Genomic DNA, 18,655 nt, shown 5'->3' on the forward strand with positions numbered 1-18,655 from the left:
GTGTAAAGCGGTTGGGATGAGAATCAACACCTCCAAATCTGAGACCATGGTCCTCGGTCGGAAAAGGGTGGAGTGCCCTCTCCGGGTCGGGGATGAGATCCTGCTCCATGTGGAGGAGTTCAAATATCTTGGGGTCTTGTTCATGAGTGAGGGAAGAATGGAACTGAGAGATCGACAAGGCGGATCGGTGCAGCGTCTGCAGTGATGCGGCCTTTGTATCGGTCCGTTCTGGTGAAGAAGGAGCTAAGACAAAAGGTGAAGCTCTCGATTTACCGATCGATCTACGTTCCTACCCTCACCTATGGTCACAAGCTGTGGATCGTGACCGAAAGAACAAGATCCCGGATACAAGCGGCCGAAATGAGTTTCCTTCGCAGGGTGACCGGGCTCCGCCTTAGAGATAGGGTGAGAAGCTCGGTCATCCGGGAGGGGCTCGGAGTAGAGCCGCTGCTCCTCCGCATTGAGAGGAGCCAGAATGAGGTGTCTCTGGCATCTAATTAGGATGCCTCCCGGACGCCTCCCTGGTGAGGTGTTCCGGGCACGACCCACCGGGAGCAGACCCTGGGGAAAACCCAGGACACACTGGAGAGACTATGACTCTCGGCTGGCCCGGGAACGCCTCGGGATCCCCTCAAAAGAGCTGGATGAAGTGGCCGGGGAGAGGGAAGCCTGGGCTTCCCTGCTGAGGCTGCAGCCGCTGTGTCCCGACCTCAGATAAGTGGAGGAAAATGGATGGATGGATAGGTAACATGACACAAAGATATTGTCAATTGAAGATGAAGATTCCAAAAGTCATGTTTCTGTCATAGGTCAGTATATGCAGTAGAAGCTATTTAAGCAAAAACAATGTTTTTATTTCAAAAATCAAATTATTCTTGATATACTTGAATCTATAAATTTACTGTTTTACAAAAATAATAATAAAACATTTTGTCAAATTATAATTGTTTACCTCCATTCTTGAACAGAATAACATTTAATTGGCTGAATGTGTGGTTGGAATGATATCTTTATGATAGGTGGTCTGATAAATTTGAGTTATTCACAGTGGACATTTTTTTTTACAAGGTATCTACACAAAACAGTTTTTTAAATCTATAATCTATATCTGTAATCTATTTATTCATGTATTTATTCATTCATTCAATCATTACAAATAGTTCAAATCAAAGGTGCTTTGTACAGCTGGGACGGGAAGTGTGCATTTGCAAGCTATGATTAGAAAGAGTGACACGATCACTGCAATGGTTTAAGCATGCCTTTTTAAGAAAGTAGAGACTGAGGAAATGACATGTCCCACATGTGAAGGCACTGATCCGCTCCTGCAGTGAAGAGCTGGCCAGCATCGTTGTTTAAGGCCACGTGCAGGATACGACGTGAATGACCTGCAAAGAACGACAAATGGAATTTTCTGCATACAAAATACCAACTCAGGTTGATCTTCAAGGGAAACTTTGATAGCTCCTACTGGAAAACATTTCAAATATGTCATAATTCAAATACTTTGCAGAATTTCTACATGGCGGAGGTCTAGACTCCAATCTAAAAAAATGGTGACCTTATATCATGTGTCGCCATTGGATACAACCTTGGTAATGTTGTGAATGGGTCGAAGTGATCAGCAGGAGATTTTTGGAATTATTTTTCCCTACCATGAGCCACTAGTGGTACCCACGTACCACTTCCTCTAGTTTCAAGTGTGTCAAACTCATTTTTGGTGCGGGCCACATCATAGTTATGGTTTCCCGCCTAGGGCTGTTACAACTGTGAAGCCATATACTCTAAATGTATAATAGCCTCACATTACAAATATAAAATAAACTGATGGATAACTATTTTGAAATCAGAAGCTAATGAAAACTGTTAAACTATCATTCATTTTATTTTAACAGGGGAACTGGTAACAAAAAAATGCTTGCAATTAACATTAAAGGTGAAAACAATTTGCAATGTTTATTTTTTAGCAAGAACCCTGATTTGCTTTTTCAGGCCACATTAGATGATGTGGTGGGCCAGATTTGCCCCCGGGGCCTTGAGTTTGACACCTGTGTTCTGGTTCTACGCAAAATGATCACTGCATTAAATGTTCAAACTGGGCATAATGGTCCAGCGGCTTCAGGTTTTTTGTTTTTTTTTAACCCAGTAAAGCTCAGTTGGATTTAATTTGAAAGAAAAATAGGCTTGTATTTAATCTTGCAGAAATGTCTGTTTGGATGGATTGTGTACCTGTGAGGTGGAAAGCAGGCCTGAGCAAAGGGAACTCCAAGTCCCAGCAGATGGCATTATGATGGGGGTGGCCGTGTCCTGTGACCAGGCGCCTGGTGGCCTCCGCCCAGCCCAGAGAGCAGATCTGCAGTCGGGGTGGTTACATACAAGAGTCACCGGTGGACAGTCACGGCGTCGGCGCTTGTGTGACGTTCAGCACCTGTGAGTTGGTGTCCGCGGAACCGACGCAAGTCGCCGACTCGATGTCCCAAATTCGAAGCTGCCCGTCCTTCCATCCTCCACCTGTGGCTATCACATTGCTCTTCCAGGGACACCACCCCATTGCCTGAACACACACACGCTTGTAAGTGCATCTAACTAATGCAATCCAACACAAATACAGTGGTACCTCGATTTAAAAGTTGAATTCATTCTGGAACCAAGCTTGTAACTTGAATCGCATATTAAATAAATGTGTTCCTATTAAAATGCCAATAATCCTGAGGTTTGGGGTGTGTAAGAGGTATGTTAAGACATTTTGATCTAGATTGTTTTCCTTCCTTGTATTTACTGCATTGTGTGTATACTTTATATCTTTTCATGGGACAACACTGACGAAATGACACAATTGCTACAATGTAATGTAAAGCTCGTGAAAGAGTCCCCTCAAAACAACTTAACACACAGCCCAATTTACACATTTTTATTTAAGGGTGTAGTCGTTTTTGTTGCCAACCGTTTAGACATTGCCTGTCTCTATTCTGATCTGCAAGCTGAACAATGACTACGTTACATTGTATCGAAGTAGCGATTCCTCAGTGTTGTACAGAATTGTGTGTTTGTCTTTGTTGATTTTAAGTATGTAAGCACTTTGTGAGTTCTGGCAACGACAAGTGCCACATACAGTACTTACTTACAGATTAAAAACTGATTAAGTTATTAAAAATCAGGACTTGTGAACCCCATTATAGATCATAACTCATTGACACCTTGACAGCGCTAGGCTGCTTCATGGTGGCGACTGGCCGAGGTGATCCTGTGACATCACGGTCCCAGATGTGGAGGAGGCCGTCTGCGGAGCCGCTGGCCAGCCACTCACCACCGGGGGACCACTGAAGGCTGCACAAACCCTCCTGTTGGATCACCGTGCCCACTAAAGGAGATGGAGCCCGTGGGTCATTGTGATGAATGTGTCCCAGGGTGGAGCCACTGTAGAAAATAAATAAATCAATAAATAAATAAAAAGCTACATATCCTGCTACCACTCTTATAATGTGAGAAACCTTTTCCCATTCCAATTCATAAATGGGTTAATAATGATAGGCAACGTACTGTAGTCCCCTTAACATGTCTGCCTCACAGTTCTAAGGTTCTGGATGGGAATCTTGTCTCCAGCCTTCTTGTTTGGTATTTCCATGTTCCAAAAACATGTATCCTAAGTTAATTTAAAATTTTACATACATAAGCGGTATGCATACTTTTGTGCTCAAGGAGCATATTTAACTTTTAAAACTGAGCAATGGGCAACATCATTTGTTGATGAGTTTAAATTTTAAAAAACAATCAAATGTTATTAATTTTCATTATTATATTTCAAAATTTATAATAATTAAATTGCAATTAATCATTGTGTTATTTCATGCGAATAAATTATCTAATAAAATAAAAACTATATGTAAAATGTTTCTAATAATATTTATTTGATTATGTACAGTAATCAACCACTAAATAAACAAATTTTTTAAATGTAAAGTAAAATTATTATTATTTCCCGTATTTAGCATGAATTTATTCAATTCTATAAAATAAATCTTTAATGGGTATGTGAAATTGCAATTGTATTATTTACACTAAGTGAATTAACAAATTATCAAATACAATTAATGAAAAACTTTAAACGTAAAATTGTTTATTTTATTAGCGTGTAAATAAATGTGTGCACTAATTATTTGATTAGATAAATGAAAACAAAATACATTAAAAAATAAATATATTGATTTGAATTAACCAATTTTTGAAATAACGGTGAAATATTACAGGACCCTTGATCATGTAAAAGCTCGGTGCGTCGGATTAAAAAAGGGAAACGGCAAATTTGCCCATTTTTGCTTTAAATTGTCCATAGGTGTGAATGGTTGTTTGCCTTTTTTGTGCCCTGCAATTGACTGGCGACCAGTCCGGGTTGTGCTCCGACATTCGCCCCAAAGTATGATGGGATGGCTCACCTGCCAATATAATGAGGACTGGCGTTATTGAAAATGGATGGATGGATAATGAAGGTATAAACTCTTAGTAACTCAAAAGTAGAAAAAAGTCAATGTGGGTTCACCATTTGGCATCCCTGATTGTCTGTTAAGCGTTATAGCAGTTAATGAAGTCACCAAACTGATCAAACGCTCTATAGACTAATTCTAAACCATTCGTGAGGTCCTACTTATGTCACTTCCTTTATGAAGGTGCTAAACAAGAATTTGATGCGGCTCTGTGGTGAAGTTCAAAACGGTCGAGAAGCCTTGGTGGTAAACCCTTGGTGGGCTTCCGATAATCTTGAAGAAATGTTGCTACCTGCTAAGAAGTTGCTGTTTCCAGGAAAGAGCTCGAACCACGGACAAGTGTGAAGGCAGAGTCTTCACATTCTGCCTCCGTTCAACGTCCCACAACTGAGAGGTGAACACAAACATCGCACTGCTGATTCAACTTGGTTTTACATGTCCATCTCACACCACCAGCCCCCAGAATGTAGGTACCTGCACCTCCCCACGCCTGGTTCCGATACTGAGAACGTGTCCGTCTCCGCTCCAGCGTACGCAAGAGACTGTCTGGCGCCGCTTTCGACCCGGTTCTGGACTCGGGTCCAGCCGACCCAGCAGAGAGCGGGTTTCTGAATTCCAAATGTAAACAGAAGAGTCCAGAGCTAATGCGAGGATGCCATTACAGCTGTAGTCTAGAAGATGTGTGTCTGTAAGGGTGCAGACAGGAACTTCAGACAGGTAGGTAGGTAGGTAGGTAGGTAGGTAAGTCAGTCGGTCTGTCGATAAGAGCGTAGGTAGCCTGGTAAGTAGGTATTTGTATATGTAGGGGCTAAATAGATAGATTCTTACAGTAGTCATTTACGAGTGATGGTGCAGCCAACTTGAGTGTTGAATTTCCAAGCGGACTTGCTACAGATGTGCTCAGAACAGAAAACGGCCTTGGATCACTTTGGATTTCTTTTGAGTCTGCATTGAAAAAGACTGTATTACATACAGATAGAATAAAATACTCAAATCTTGTTCAGTTCTGTGATTGTTCTTAGTCTCATGCCAAGGAAAACTGCTGTCAGCCTGTACCTGTCGATTGTGCGTCTCCACCTTTATGTTCAATCCAAATCCATTCCTGAAAATAAAGCATAAAAACCAATATGCCTTCTCATTGGGTCACTACAGGTAGTTTTTTTTTTCCTTTGGATGCTCTACGAACACACCTGTTCTGGCACATTGAACATGACTGAGTATCTTCCAGAATTTGGGATGCATTGTGCCTTTGGTGGTCTGCTGGAGTTGCCCAGAATCAGTGTTGACTCTAGAATTTAAAAGAAGAGCATATTATATTACAGGAAATATTACACTTTGTACATGAAGTCCATGAAGTGAACTGGTATGGAGGGTGGTGTGGGTGATAATGGCTTTAAATAGAACAAACAGGTTTGAAGAACTCATACACAAGGTGAATGGCACAGTGTTCCTGTCAATGCTTGCACAAGCTTCCTTTTGTTCACAAGAATGCATGTATTTGCCTTTTAAACTTGTCCATATATTGCTGCGGCAAACATGTTGCACGTGACTGTTGAACCTCAAAGGTGTGATCTGCTGCACCGACGCTATACGTAGGCCTCGATAACTGTTGCTCACAGCTTCGAGGCAGCCCACAGTTGGCCTTGCGTATGTTTGAAATGTTGTGTCATTGCTCTACGATTGCAGTGGAGCAGTTTAATTGTCTTTCTATCCCTTTAGCCTAACAGAATAAATTGCCTGAGTTATTTTTGAACATTTTAGGAAAAATGAGCCATAAGGATAACAAACAAACTCAACAAACAAACAAACAAACGGCTAACAATCTACAGCCAATCTGTCTAGGATACCTCCTTCCAATTGAGGTTGATTTGGTTTGAAGCAGCCATCCTAGGTGAACTCCGACTCTAGGGAATTCAGCCCAAAATGGAGGACTTCCTGATCAATCTCAGGCATGGGTCCTTGAGACTTGTTCATTTGTCCTGTTGAGATAGACATATCCACCCAATGTCACCATTGGGGCTCAATTGGGAGAATTTCCTACAGAGTACATCGAAGTATAAGAGCACTGGAATTTGCCTGCAAAATGGCTTCTTCAAACTAAATTGCCAGACTTCCTGTTTAAATTGGGGGCATGGGTTCTCTTGGACTTTTTCATGCAGCCTGATGACTTATGGTCACCCAATGTGGTGTTGACTGGTGAGACTCATGTTGGGGTTAAATTTTATTTATTTTTCTGGGGGGGCTACTAGGCGAGTTTTTTTTTTTTTTTTTTTTTTTCCTCAGTCAGGACCCCTAAAATAAATACATTTTTACCAGAAGAAAAGCTCTTTGAGACTACCTTGGTGTCCCCTCTGTGCTGCAGCATGACATCGAGAGGGCGAATCCAGCTCCAGCCGCTGAACGACATCGTCCAACTCAAAGTTGGGCCCACAGCGCCGCCCAGTGGACAAGGGCGTACTCACAGCGGGACTCTCGCGACTGTGCTTGTGACTGAGCCACGTCCTGAAGCGTTTGTATGACGTCACGTTCGTGTCGGGTTCTCTCTGCAGTAAAATGAACACAGTCTCAGTGGAAGAGAAGCAAGATAGTGGACTAATATTTAAATGCAATTCCATTCAATCTCATGTTGGTGTCCCACAAACCCAGGTGCTGTCAATACAGAAACTAAATGCTACTAAATAACAGTATTTCGTTCATTACCAATATTTGGTTGTGCAGTTTCCCAGCCTTCATCGAAGGCACATCATTTTGCATTAGAAATAAATCTCACGGCGAACCGCCAAACAAAAACGTCACAAAAAGTGGATGCACATGTTAATTATGTACCTTCTGCTATCTAGTGAAACCCCATTTGAATTGTTCTGCTTTATAATAATATATAATATGTGCCTTGACTCAATAAAGGTTTATGGAAATAGGCATAGTGGGTCCAAACTGGTGAAACACATTAAAATGTTTCAAAAACATCACAGCTGCAAGTGCAAAAAGACACCTTTAAATTTATGGATATGACTTCAAATTCAGTATGTACTTTAAAACACGCGGTTAAATTATGAAAATGCATCTTTATCCTAACTCTAGCCTAGGGGTGAGCAAAGTATGGCTCACGGGCCATACAGCCCACTCCGTTCCTTAATTCAAATCCGAGTCCTCCAATATTTGTTGCATTAATGAAGCCGTTTCCCCCTAAAATTAAACTGTATTAATTATTTCTTTATTCATCGATTTCATTAAATAATTATTACTCTCCTATTAATTTATTTTAAATAATAAAACAAAAATATTGATAAAATAATCCATTTTATATGTGTATCTAATTTAGTTCATTCAATAATGGGTCAATTAATTTTAATTAAATTAATCCTAAATAACAAAGCATCGATTAATTCATTCATCCAGCCATTGACTATTGCACTTGTCCCCTTGTGAAATGGAGCTTCTCCCAGCCTCTCTTCTCAGAGCACATATAGACACAAATGAGCGTTTTGGGAATTTAAAACTCCACCATCAGTGGTTCAGCATATGAATTATTCGATCGTAAAAATATGTAATTTTACATGCAGGTATATTACAAGCACATTATAACACAAACCTTGTTTGTGAATCGCATGGCCCAGTTCGTTTTAAAAATCAAGTCTGGCCCTTGAGCACAAACGCTTTGTCCATCCCGCTCTAGCCCGATTCATGCTTTTATTGTTTTAATTATTTCCAAAGTGCCTTTGTAATGGTCTTAAACATCTACTTCCGGATTTATTGTGAAAGGGTGCCCGCACATGGTTGTTAGTATTTCCCTCGGGTTTCCTTCTTTCCCCCCTCCAAGATGGAGGCCTTAGGGGGCTATCCCGTCAAGTCCTCGGGGCCCAAAGTGAAGAAGTTGACGGTTCTGTTGAGCATGACGGTCGGCGTGGGCTGCTTGTTCCTGCTCCAGACGCAGCTGCTGAAGCCCCAAAAGCCGGCGGACTTTTATTCGTTCGAGGTAAAAGACGCAAAAGGGAGGACGCTTTCTCTGGAGAAGTACCGAGGAAAAGTAAGTCCACATCATCGGCAGGATTTAAAGGAATACGACCGAGAACACACCCAAGCAGAACTTTTTACTCTAGTTTGGTTCAAGTCGTGTTCAATGTGTCTTTTCTTGTTTTTGTTTTGTTTTTTTAAAGAGTGCTCAAAAACTTTGCCCTCCACGCAGGCTTCTCTGGTTGTCAACGTGGCGAGCCACAGCGAGCAGACGGAGGCGGCTTACCGGTCCCTCCAGGAGGTCCACAGGGAGCTGGGCACGTCTCACTTCAACGTCCTGGCCTTCCCCTGCGGACAATTCGGCGACACCGAGACCGGAACCAGCAGTTACATCGAGGCGTTCGCCAAGTCCACCTACGGGGTCACATTCCCCTTCTTCGGCAAGATCAAAATAATGGGCTCCGAGCCCGAACCGGCTTTCAAATTCCTCACAGGTAAGGAGCACACGAACGCACCACGCCGAGGGCTGTTTGTTTTAACTTACCTGAATAAGCAAAATATGGTTAAAATGAGCACTTGACTACATTTCCACTATTGATTAAGTAGATAACTATGCAGTATAGTTAAGACAGATAGACTGTTGTGTGAGGAAAGCTATAATGTCAGACTGTCCCTGAAGGCAAACGTACTTAATGCAGGCAAGATAAAGTTCTCTGTATTTAAAATGTTTACATCATTTCATACCTACATTAATGAAAGATGAGCACTACACTGTGGTGCTACTGTCAAATCTGTTAAAGGTTATTTAAATGTTGAGCCACGGCAAAGAGGAATGTTTTGGAAACGTAGGAGAAACATATTGTAACCTCAATTTCTGGGGAAGACAACTTTTTTTTCATACAGCAGCGCCTCTACATAGACAGTGAGTACCAAAAATGGACCTTGGACTTATTTTTTTAGGACATTTATTTGAAATGCAATGAACAACATGTAAAACACATTCATAGAATTTTGAGTTTTGTGAATACTAATATATGAACTCCTCCCTTTGTTCTTCCCTCTTTCTCTCTCTCTCTCTATGTGTACTAAAATTAGTAATAATGCTAATTAGGCTTTACACGATCAGGAGTTTTGGGGCCGATCAGCGAGTTTTAAAAAAACAATCACTGATCCGATCACAAGACGAAGGAATGACTTGTTCATTTACTGTATATACTTGTATACTTAATTGCTCAAAAATAAATTTGTCCGCGGAAATTTTAAATAATGTATCTTCTTTCCTCTATTTTCGCCAGTGAGGCATAGTGACAGACAGAACAAATCAATGGTCTTCTATTAGATGACAGGAAGTAAATACAGGAATTAATGTACCCACTTTTTGTGACATTTTTGTTTGTTGGTGTGCCATGAGATTTTTCAATCGTAAAATATGTTCCGTGGCTCCATAAAGGTTGGAAATCACTACTCTAGTCAGATCGTGTATTCTAATCAGTCAGGTCAAACCAACATTACATGACAGAAACAATGGGTGCTAACTTACTGTAATTAAATTATTGTATTTTTATTTAAATTACTTCACCCACACTGAAACTTTAGAGCATGCTTCGATAGAACGGCAGCATGTTTACGTCCAACCCTTCATGCTACCGCTAGCTTGCCAGGCTACATAACATTTTACGTGCTTGTGAGCCGTACCGTATTAAAGGTACGTGAACATACCTCAAGCAAGCCTTAAACGAACGTCCTCTCTTGTGTCCACCAACACACGTTTTTCCCCATTTTGTTTTTATAATAGAGTCGGCACGATCCACTCTTGTTGTCGTCGCCACGGTAACGAGTGTACCCGGTCGCATTTGAGTTGACAATATAAAGCCCAATGATCGTAAAAAATGGGATGCGGTGGTATCGGAATACAAGATTTTATTGCAGTAGTCTGACAGTGCAATCATGAAAGAGCAAATTTGTCTCGTAGTCTGATCTGGGCATTACGTGTTGCCTGTCTCCGACGTGTTTGTCCCGCACCGCCGAAGTTTTTTTGTAAATAACTTCTTTGGCCGTCAGATATTTACAGTCCTACGTCAAAAGACACGCGACAAGGCTAAAAATAAACTAGCTTTTGGATACAAATATACTGTGCACGCGGCGACGCGGATCTCTTTTGCGGAGCCTATTAATGACGTCATTGATCGGATCGGCGAATTATGACATTAAAGCCGATCAGGATAAAATGCTAAATATCGGTCGATACCGATCAGCCCGAACAAATCGGCGAAGTCTAATGCTAATGGGATTCCAACTGTTCAGTAGCACCTTGGTTGTAATATTATCACAAGCGCGTGATACAACATCGACCTTCTAAATGCAATACAAACAGTGGACAGTGGTAGACTTACTGTCTGACCACCTCAATCTTTCCTAGCTTGAAAAAAATATCAGGTAACTCCTACTTGTCAACATAAACAGTGACCTACAATTAAGTGCAGCAAAAATGAGGACTGGGCTGGTCATGGTAATTGTGTTGGTATTGAGTGGTGGAAGTTAAGAAATGTGCTACATATCCTGGTTTCAGCCAGTTGCTTAACCAGATCACTGGAATGCAGCGTATTGCTCTGTACAGGGAGCGCACTTGGAGCCCAGTCGGGGGAGGTTGGAAGAACTGGGTGGAACAAACCATTTTTGAGGCAAGGTGTGCTGTATTTTTGTTATAAAAAATATTACGTTACAACTAAATACTGCATTGTTTTAAATGTTTCTAGGTTTAAAAATAACAGTTTAAAAAAAAAAAAAAATCTCAAATTTTAGGAGTTCTTTTTCACCCCAATAAATGGGCTAGAAAAACCTCTGATTGATTTTATTTTTGTTTCTCTCTCCTCTGCCTGCTGTGCAGTGGATCTTCTGAGTTGTCTGTGATGGACAGAAGTTTAGCAGAATGTAGATTCAGTAGATAGATTCTGAACCGTTTTTCAATTGTGTGAGGAAAGCTATGATTTCAGACTGTCCCTGAAATAACACCTGACTTAAGAAATGATAGTCAAATGGACAAACAGACAGACAGATGAAAGACAGTTCTGGCCATAAATATAAAACAATCAGATGAAAAACAGTCAGCACACCTCCTTGCGCCGCATGACCATAGATGCTCACGCCAATGCACACCATCTGTAACCCTGAAGAGTATGTGCCGACCGTCGTAAACCAAGTGTTGTTTGGACGGCTCCTTTTAATCTTTTACAAGACGTTTTTGATTTTTCAGATTCTGTGCAGAAAGTTCCCAAGTGGAACTTTTGGAAGTTTCTCGTGAATCCAGAGGGCCAAGTGGTGCGCTTTTGGCGAGCCGAAGAGCCCATGGAGAGCATTCGCCAAGAGGTGGCAGCGATGGTGCGAGAGATCATCCTGAAAAAGCGAGCGGAGCTATAATGGCGTTTTTTTTTTTTAGCCTTACTGATTGGACACACTGCCTAACTCTGTCCTGTGCCATGACGACCAGAACTTGCAGGACTGAAATGTTAGGCTACATTGTGCGTGGTTGAACCATGACTCCAAACAGTGGGATTATCAAAGATTCTGTTTTAGCCAATGGAGGCAATGTGTGGCTCGGGACAATGAATGTGTGTATTCGTGTGTGTGTGTGCAAGGCCATTAGATTGGATGAAGAAAAAAAAATGCCAAACATGAATTTTCCTCAACCTGATGGATGTTAAACCACTGAAGTGGTACACTTGGTTATGTCCATGCTCTTATCTGAAACATCTCACTCAATGTTTTTTTTTTTTATTAAAATGTATTTCTACATTGATGCAAAATAATCTGTGACTTGTACAGTATATTCTACATAGTATTATTGATATAGAACAATTTATCAGGTGGAGGAATCCCTCAGGTAAGTTATCAGTTGCAGTGTTGCAAACATTTACCACTAAAAATCATGAGTCAATAGCCGCAAATTAAAACAGCATAATAATGATGATTCACATCTATGATTTCTTTCAGCATTGTCTACTGAATTGGGTAAGGTCATCAGGTAAGCTATTCGTGTAAACATTTCAAAGTCTTGTACTGTATTTACACTTGAAATGTTTAGATTTAAAGATCTAACTACATAATTTCCAATGTTTTCTATCACCCTAAGATTGTTTTGTCAAAGTTAAGTCATGACGATAAGTTAGCGACTGGACTGGATGGACAACCACTTGCACCGTGAGTCACATTTATGCCAACACACTTCCCAAAATGAAGGCGATGTGATTTGACTCTTAACTGTTGTCTTAGCAGTAGAATGTGAGGTAATTAACTAAATAAATCATCCAAAACGGTAGGGCCTAATTTAGCAAGGTGGTGACCAAAACAAAATTAGAAAAGGTAAACTCATACGATATAGACAAAAGTATTATGACACCTGGCCAATCTAGGAAGTCGAAATGGAAGAACATAAGGAGCTTGGCTCACAGTTTTCTTATATTGTAGTTCATTGCAGATGTGGTTGAGGTCTCAAGCTTTTCTGCACTAAACTCCACCAAGCATGCCTTTATGGTCCTTGCTTTGTGCACCGGTTGCACATTTAATGGCCTTCGGTTCCTCACGAAGTTGGAAGCATAAACTGGTGGTCTAACTCAAGGCATTCTGTATGTCAGTAATCTTGCCCATGGCATAGAGTTTACCGTGTTTTAGGACTGCGACGATCAATGGACTAATGTTACTGCAGTCAAACAGCACTCTGTAGAAATAAGTTGGCACGATGGCGACAAGCCAGGAGGAAAGGGTCCGTCAAAGACAGAGAATGTCTGAAATATGGGATCATTTCCCACTTGACAAGGACAATAAAGTGCAATATGTCTACCGCAAAGCGGTTTTGATCACCGACATAAGGTAACGAATCGATCTTCGCTAATTTAACATACCCTACCATTGCTAGTTTGCACTTTCAGTTGCTTTAGTGAACAAATGGTAAGAAAATCAAACTGTAATAAACGCATTCATACACAAGCTGCCGATGGACAACTCATGCCAAGTGACTCAACACACAGACAGGCTAACAGGTTAGCCAGATGACGGCCAGCCAACCCTACACTCTCATTTGCTGACGCCCACGTCACTCACCAGACCAGGCCCTGCCTTTTGAAGCCATCCATCCATCCATTTTCTGATCCGCTTATCCTCACTCGGGTGGCGGGGGTGCTGGAGCCTATCCCAGCTGTCATCGGGCAGGAGGCGGGGTACACCCTGAACTGGTTGCCAGCCAATCGCAGGGCACATACAAACAAACAACCATTTGCACTCACAGTCACACCTACGGGCAATTTAGAGTCTACAATTAATGCATGTTTTTGGGATGTGGGAGGAAACCGGAGTTCCCGGAGAAAACCCACGCAGGCACGGGGAGAACATGCAAACTCCACACAGGCGGGGCCGGGGATTGAACCCGGGTCCTCAGAACTGTGAGGCTGACGCTCTAACCAGTCGTCCACCGTGCCGCCTTAAACAAGATAATGTGTTATAAAAATATTTGATGGCTGACACCCTGCTGTATTTACTTTCTTAAAATGGACACAGTAGTCTAGAAAATTTACTTTAATGGTTTGTATACAAATAGTTGGGTCTCTGGAGTGCCTACCCACCCATCAAGTGTGAAATCAAAACACCCGTATCATTTTTGTTTTTTATTTGCTTATTTCTTAAAACGTGTCTGTGAGCGAGCTGTTCTGCACTTCCGCACCACTGTCATGAAACAGTTTGTTTTGTTTGTTTAGTGATGTGGCTGTTTGCCGCATACATAGTGTAGTGTATGAAATGCTCCCTTTTTTCACACTCTGCATACACCTGTGGACTAGATGACAAGAGCCTGTGAATCCTAATTTCGGGTCGCAACGCAGGACAACAGGACAACAAAGCAGGACCGGCCGTTGGCCCAAAAGTATATTGGGCTACAGCTGCTTCCTTGCATAAAACTGAGTCAGCCTATTTCATTAAAGAAAAAGAGTAATACACATCCATGTACTTACGCCACTTCACAGTCAAAAGGTTTTTGCCACGGTTACAAAATCACACGCTCTCTAATTGCAGTCCTCTGTGTGTGTGTGTGTGTGTGTGTGTGTGTGTGTTTGCAGTTTGCTTGGACAGTCGTTGGGCAGTCGCAGGTAAGCTGGCACACAACAACAAACCAGCTAACAAGACACTGCCTCACAACCATCCACAGTCGTGACAACAGGGGAAACACTCTCAGTACTCACCGCTTAGGATTTTAAGCATTTTCACAACCGTGTTCGACAGAATAAAACGCGAATAGATTCATTTGTGAATAGTGAACCACAAATATGCACGGGATTACTGTACAACTAACCATCCCAATCCAAGAGAAGGCAGTTTTATCGAGTTACAAGCTATCGATTCGTTGGTTTTTGTTTGCCATCATTTGAAGTATACAAACAAGCTTTGGATACCCCACCGCTCGAGTAAAATGAAAAAGTAGTGGAGCACTCAAGGTAATGCGATGCTCTCACATGTAGGCGAGGGGAGCCACGGTCGCCGATTCCATTTAAGCCATTGACTGAACGGAACAAACAATCGAACACACCAATACAAAGTCAAAACACTCGCAAGGGACTGCTGTCGGCGCAACAACAGCCCGATTGTCTTCATGTGTGTAGAGAGTTGTAACACTGCCTCATTGATGCTATTCATTAGCCCATCTATGGCATTTTGCATTGCGTGTTAGCATTAAGCTAGCGGATTTTCTGAAGGCAAAGTTCTGTGGTTGTTTCAAACACACATGGTGTAATTCTCTTCTTTCTCTCTCTCTCTCCCTCTCTCTAAATTTAAACTGGGAGCATCAATAAACAATTCAAAGCCCCTTTTGGAAGAATTGTTTCTATCTGCCAAACTGCAGCTTGTTGCAAAGTGAGCTCAAGTAAAAAATAAATAAATAAAATTCGTTCGAACGATAGCTCTTATCTCGAAAAACTCCTAAGTTGGGTCAATCATATCTCAAGGCACCATTAGGGGAAAAAACTCTCGAGCAGCACACAGCTGGCATTTTGTTTACAAGTGTAACTTTTCAGGCAGCAGTGCGGTGTGAGCTGGACAAGAAACACCAGCTAACATTACACTGCCTCCTAACCAGTCACAAGTCGTGTGTGTGTGTGTGTGTGTGTGTGTGTGTGTGTGTGTGTGTGTCGGCAGCAGTGAGGAGTGCAACTGACAGCTGTCAATCAAACGACAGCCTGCAGCAGGACACTGCCACACTGTCACCACCAGCTCACGTGGAGAAAAAAAAAAAAGTGAGCCAACACAACCATTTTGCTTTATCTGATTTGATTTGAATTGTTACCTGGAAATGATGGTTTCTCCTTTTTCTTGCCACGTCTGGCTGCATTATTCTTCTGTTCTTACCCTGCACATGCACAGCAAATGTAGAAAATTAACAGTCTTGTATACAAGGAGAAACACAATTTGGTAACAGATCATTGTCATTCATATTTCCTTGCTTAAAAACAAATATTGCCCTTCTCATGTTCTTGAGGCTATAGGGGCAGAATTGTAAACAAATGTTTTACAAGCACTATGCAGGATCTGGGAAGAGACGAAGCACTGCCGAAAGCAATGTTCGCTGATGTATTTAATAGTGTCCAGCACATGCAAAGAACGTTTGTTGGAAAAAAAAATCTCAGTAGCATCTCTTATAATGCAACTTTTGCTGGACTATGTATTTAAGTTGTACTTCCTGACTACACTATTAAAATCTGCACATAACTTTCAACTTGCAAACTGTCATGCAGAACTTGTCCTGTTTACATTCATTTTTACAGCCAATACATTATTTATCTGCTGCTAATAAAAATTCATGTCACTTGTAGGCCTATTTTTTAAAGCTGTGTATAACAGTTGTTTAAAGACATTCTTTGCATTTTCTTTTCAATTTGCTAAAGGATTAACTTAATTTCACCTTTTTAAAGTCTTTCATTTCATCCAATTTTTTTTAGAACTTTTGATTTTATTTGATATTGCTTCTTAATATATTGATATTTATAAACCTATATTAATATAGTCTATCAAGAAGTATTTTTATAATCTCCTCCACGGGACTCCAGTAAAAGAAAATAGTCTTGCACTAGTCTCCCCATATTTAAATCGCTCACCCATTAAAAGTCTTTACCTGTCTTCCAGACTCCTCGTCGTTTCCTATAAGCACATCATCTTAGCCTGGTCGAGGAGGATGGCCGCCACCCTCTGCCTCTGTCCCTGTTGTGTGTTATGTGTTGTGTTACCTCTCCAGGACACCCCGAGCTCCTAAATAGTAACATCCCACCCCCCACCCCACCCCCACCCCCACACTCCCCTCCCAGGCGGACAATGCAGCGGGAAGCAACTCGGTGCTTTGTGATTGCCAGTTTTTTCCCCCCTCTCTCTCTTTGTGTGTGTGTGTGTTTAAATAAGTGCGCCCTCTCCTGCTCGGGTTCCCTCCGCGTCTTGGTTTCCACTAGTAACACATGGACACAACAGTTAAAGAAAAAACAGTAACTGTCAGTTGAAGGCCAGTTTGATGTCAGTTGAAAGTTTGCACACACCATTTTCTTTTTTTTTTTTTTTTTGAAGAGGGGGCCTTTGTTTGCAGGAAAGGGCAGATAAGTGTTCGAGATGAGAATTTTTACTGCCGCTCATTTCGAAAAGAATTTCTTAAGAGTGAAATATTTACAATTTATATATAATGCATGATATAATAATATTGCCATGAACTGCAATTTCCTTCAGATCACTAGTAGCAAATGTGAATTCAAAAGGAATTTATATGGGCATTGTACTTTCATGCAAAGTCAGATCAGTGAATTTAAGGTATTACATCAAAAAATTTGTTAACTAAATTTTAGTATTTTGTGTCTTTGAATTATCTATTTTTTATGGCTTTTTTTTTTAGTTATTTACCTAGTCATACTAAAACAATTTGTAACTGTTATTGTAAGTGCACATTATTTGAATTAATATAACATCATATCTAATATTAAAATGTCTATATATTTTCATATTTTTTATAGCCACATTATTTAAATAACCTCGCTAAAAACCAATTATAACCGCTATTTATGTATATATACATTTTTTTATTTATTTTTTTTACTTATTTGTGCATATTTCTGTAGTGTACACATGTATTAGTATGGTATGCACGAGGTGAAATAACCAGTCATTATGGTCGAACAATAGCTTCGGATTGTGCCACCAGGAAGCCTCAGTGGCGCGGCTTCCGTGGCGCTAAGTTGGCTGTAAGGCGGGAGTGGGTGCGCGCTCCTGCCACCTGCCACCTCCATATGTGCTCGCCCGCGGCGCGCACGAGCACTTTTCCCCCCCAAGTGTGTGCCTCAATTAAGAAAAACTGAGCCTGCAGCTTCAAGTGCAGGATTTGTAAGGTCACAGACTCAGTAACTGTTTGTAGGCCAGGTGTGGCGCAGGACGCAACTGACATTTGACTGTGGAGTCCAATTTAAATATCCTGACAGAATTTTTAATCAGGGCATGAATGAGGAAACTTTTGTTCTCTGCGGTCACATTTGATTTTTGACGGACATATATAATACGATCATTTTATGATTCATTTATAATTAACCATTTATTTAACAAATTATTCTAAATTAATGTGTATGTGGTCAAAGTGTTCATTTTACTCTGTCTTTCGGCTTGTCCTAATATTTTGTATTATTTACAATGAATGAATAAGACAATTATTTAAGTGTTTTAATTAGATAAAATGAATACGAAATTTAAATGCATTTGAATACATATTTTCGTTCATTTCTAATACTAATTTGTCATGTCATATTTTGTCTATTTGTGTATTCACTGATTATTATTGATTGTACTTGTCATTTTTAATAATCACAATATAAAACAATTTATAAATATTAATATGATAAAATATAACATGTTATTAATCAACCTTTGTACTGCACTGAAAGACTAGTATTTATAAATATACTGTATATGTGTATTGATTATTATTATCATTATTGATCACATTTTATGAATGCTTAAATAATCATACTGCAATCCAATGTATAAATACTAATATAATACAATATATTTTAATAAGTGAATAGCATTTTATTTTTACATCTATAATTATCCATGCAATATCCTTTGTTGGCTGATACTGTAAATTTTAGAATTCGCAATGATGATCATATTTAACGCATTTTTTATGATTTGTATGAGTGTGTTTGTGTTTGCTAATTATT

General features: G+C 40.5%; 2 protein-coding genes across 3 annotated transcripts; one reads left to right on the forward strand and one right to left on the reverse strand.

Annotated features, from left to right (window-relative positions):
* Positions 1-1,263: 1,263 nt before the first annotated feature.
* Positions 1,264-8,088, reverse strand: LOC133399553 (cell division cycle protein 20 homolog B-like). Its single transcript, XM_061671118.1, has 9 exons — positions 8,071-8,088; positions 6,817-7,021; positions 5,307-5,366; positions 4,951-5,164; positions 4,771-4,869; positions 3,195-3,414; positions 2,426-2,551; positions 2,227-2,350; positions 1,264-1,385 (listed from the first exon to the last, which is right to left on the reverse strand). The coding sequence occupies exons 1-9, from the start codon at positions 8,086-8,088 to the stop codon at positions 1,264-1,266; spliced, it is 1,188 nt and encodes a 395-aa protein (XP_061527102.1).
* Positions 8,089-8,285: 197 nt separating this feature from the next.
* gpx8 (glutathione peroxidase 8 (putative)) lies at positions 8,286-12,202 on the forward strand. Of its 2 annotated transcripts, XM_061673446.1 has the most exons (4): positions 8,286-8,505; positions 8,665-8,926; positions 11,050-11,118; positions 11,686-12,202. In XM_061673446.1, the coding sequence occupies exons 1-4, from the start codon at positions 8,299-8,301 to the stop codon at positions 11,847-11,849; spliced, it is 702 nt and encodes a 233-aa protein (XP_061529430.1). In that variant the 5' UTR covers positions 8,286-8,298; the 3' UTR covers positions 11,850-12,202. The 2 variants fall into 2 exon arrangements, with proteins under 2 accessions (XP_061529430.1, XP_061529431.1); XM_061673447.1 differs by lacking the exon at positions 11,050-11,118.
* Positions 12,203-18,655: the final 6,453 nt, after the last annotated feature.

This window comes from Phycodurus eques, chromosome 3 (genome assembly GCF_024500275.1).
Source record: "Phycodurus eques isolate BA_2022a chromosome 3, UOR_Pequ_1.1, whole genome shotgun sequence".
Taxonomy (NCBI): domain Eukaryota; kingdom Metazoa; phylum Chordata; class Actinopteri; order Syngnathiformes; family Syngnathidae; genus Phycodurus; species Phycodurus eques.

Coding starts and splice junctions, on each gene's coding strand:
- LOC133399553 (XM_061671118.1), bottom strand. Junction 5,367..6,816: donor AGCACAGAGGGGACACCAAG/GTAGTCTCAAAG, acceptor GCACATCTGTAG/CAAGTCCGCTTGGAAATTCA. Junction 1,386..2,226: donor GCCTGCTTTCCACCTCACAG/GTACACAATCCA, acceptor CGTTCTTTGCAG/GTCATTCACGTCGTATCCTG.
- gpx8 (XM_061673446.1), top strand. CDS start 8,299: ATGGAGGCCTTAGGGGGCTATCCCGTCAAGTCCTCGGGGCCCAAAGTG. Junction 8,927..11,049: donor GGCTTTCAAATTCCTCACAG/GTAAGGAGCACA, acceptor TGCTCTGTACAG/GGAGCGCACTTGGAGCCCAG. Junction 11,119..11,685: donor CAAACCATTTTTGAGGCAAG/GTGTGCTGTATT, acceptor TTGATTTTTCAG/ATTCTGTGCAGAAAGTTCCC.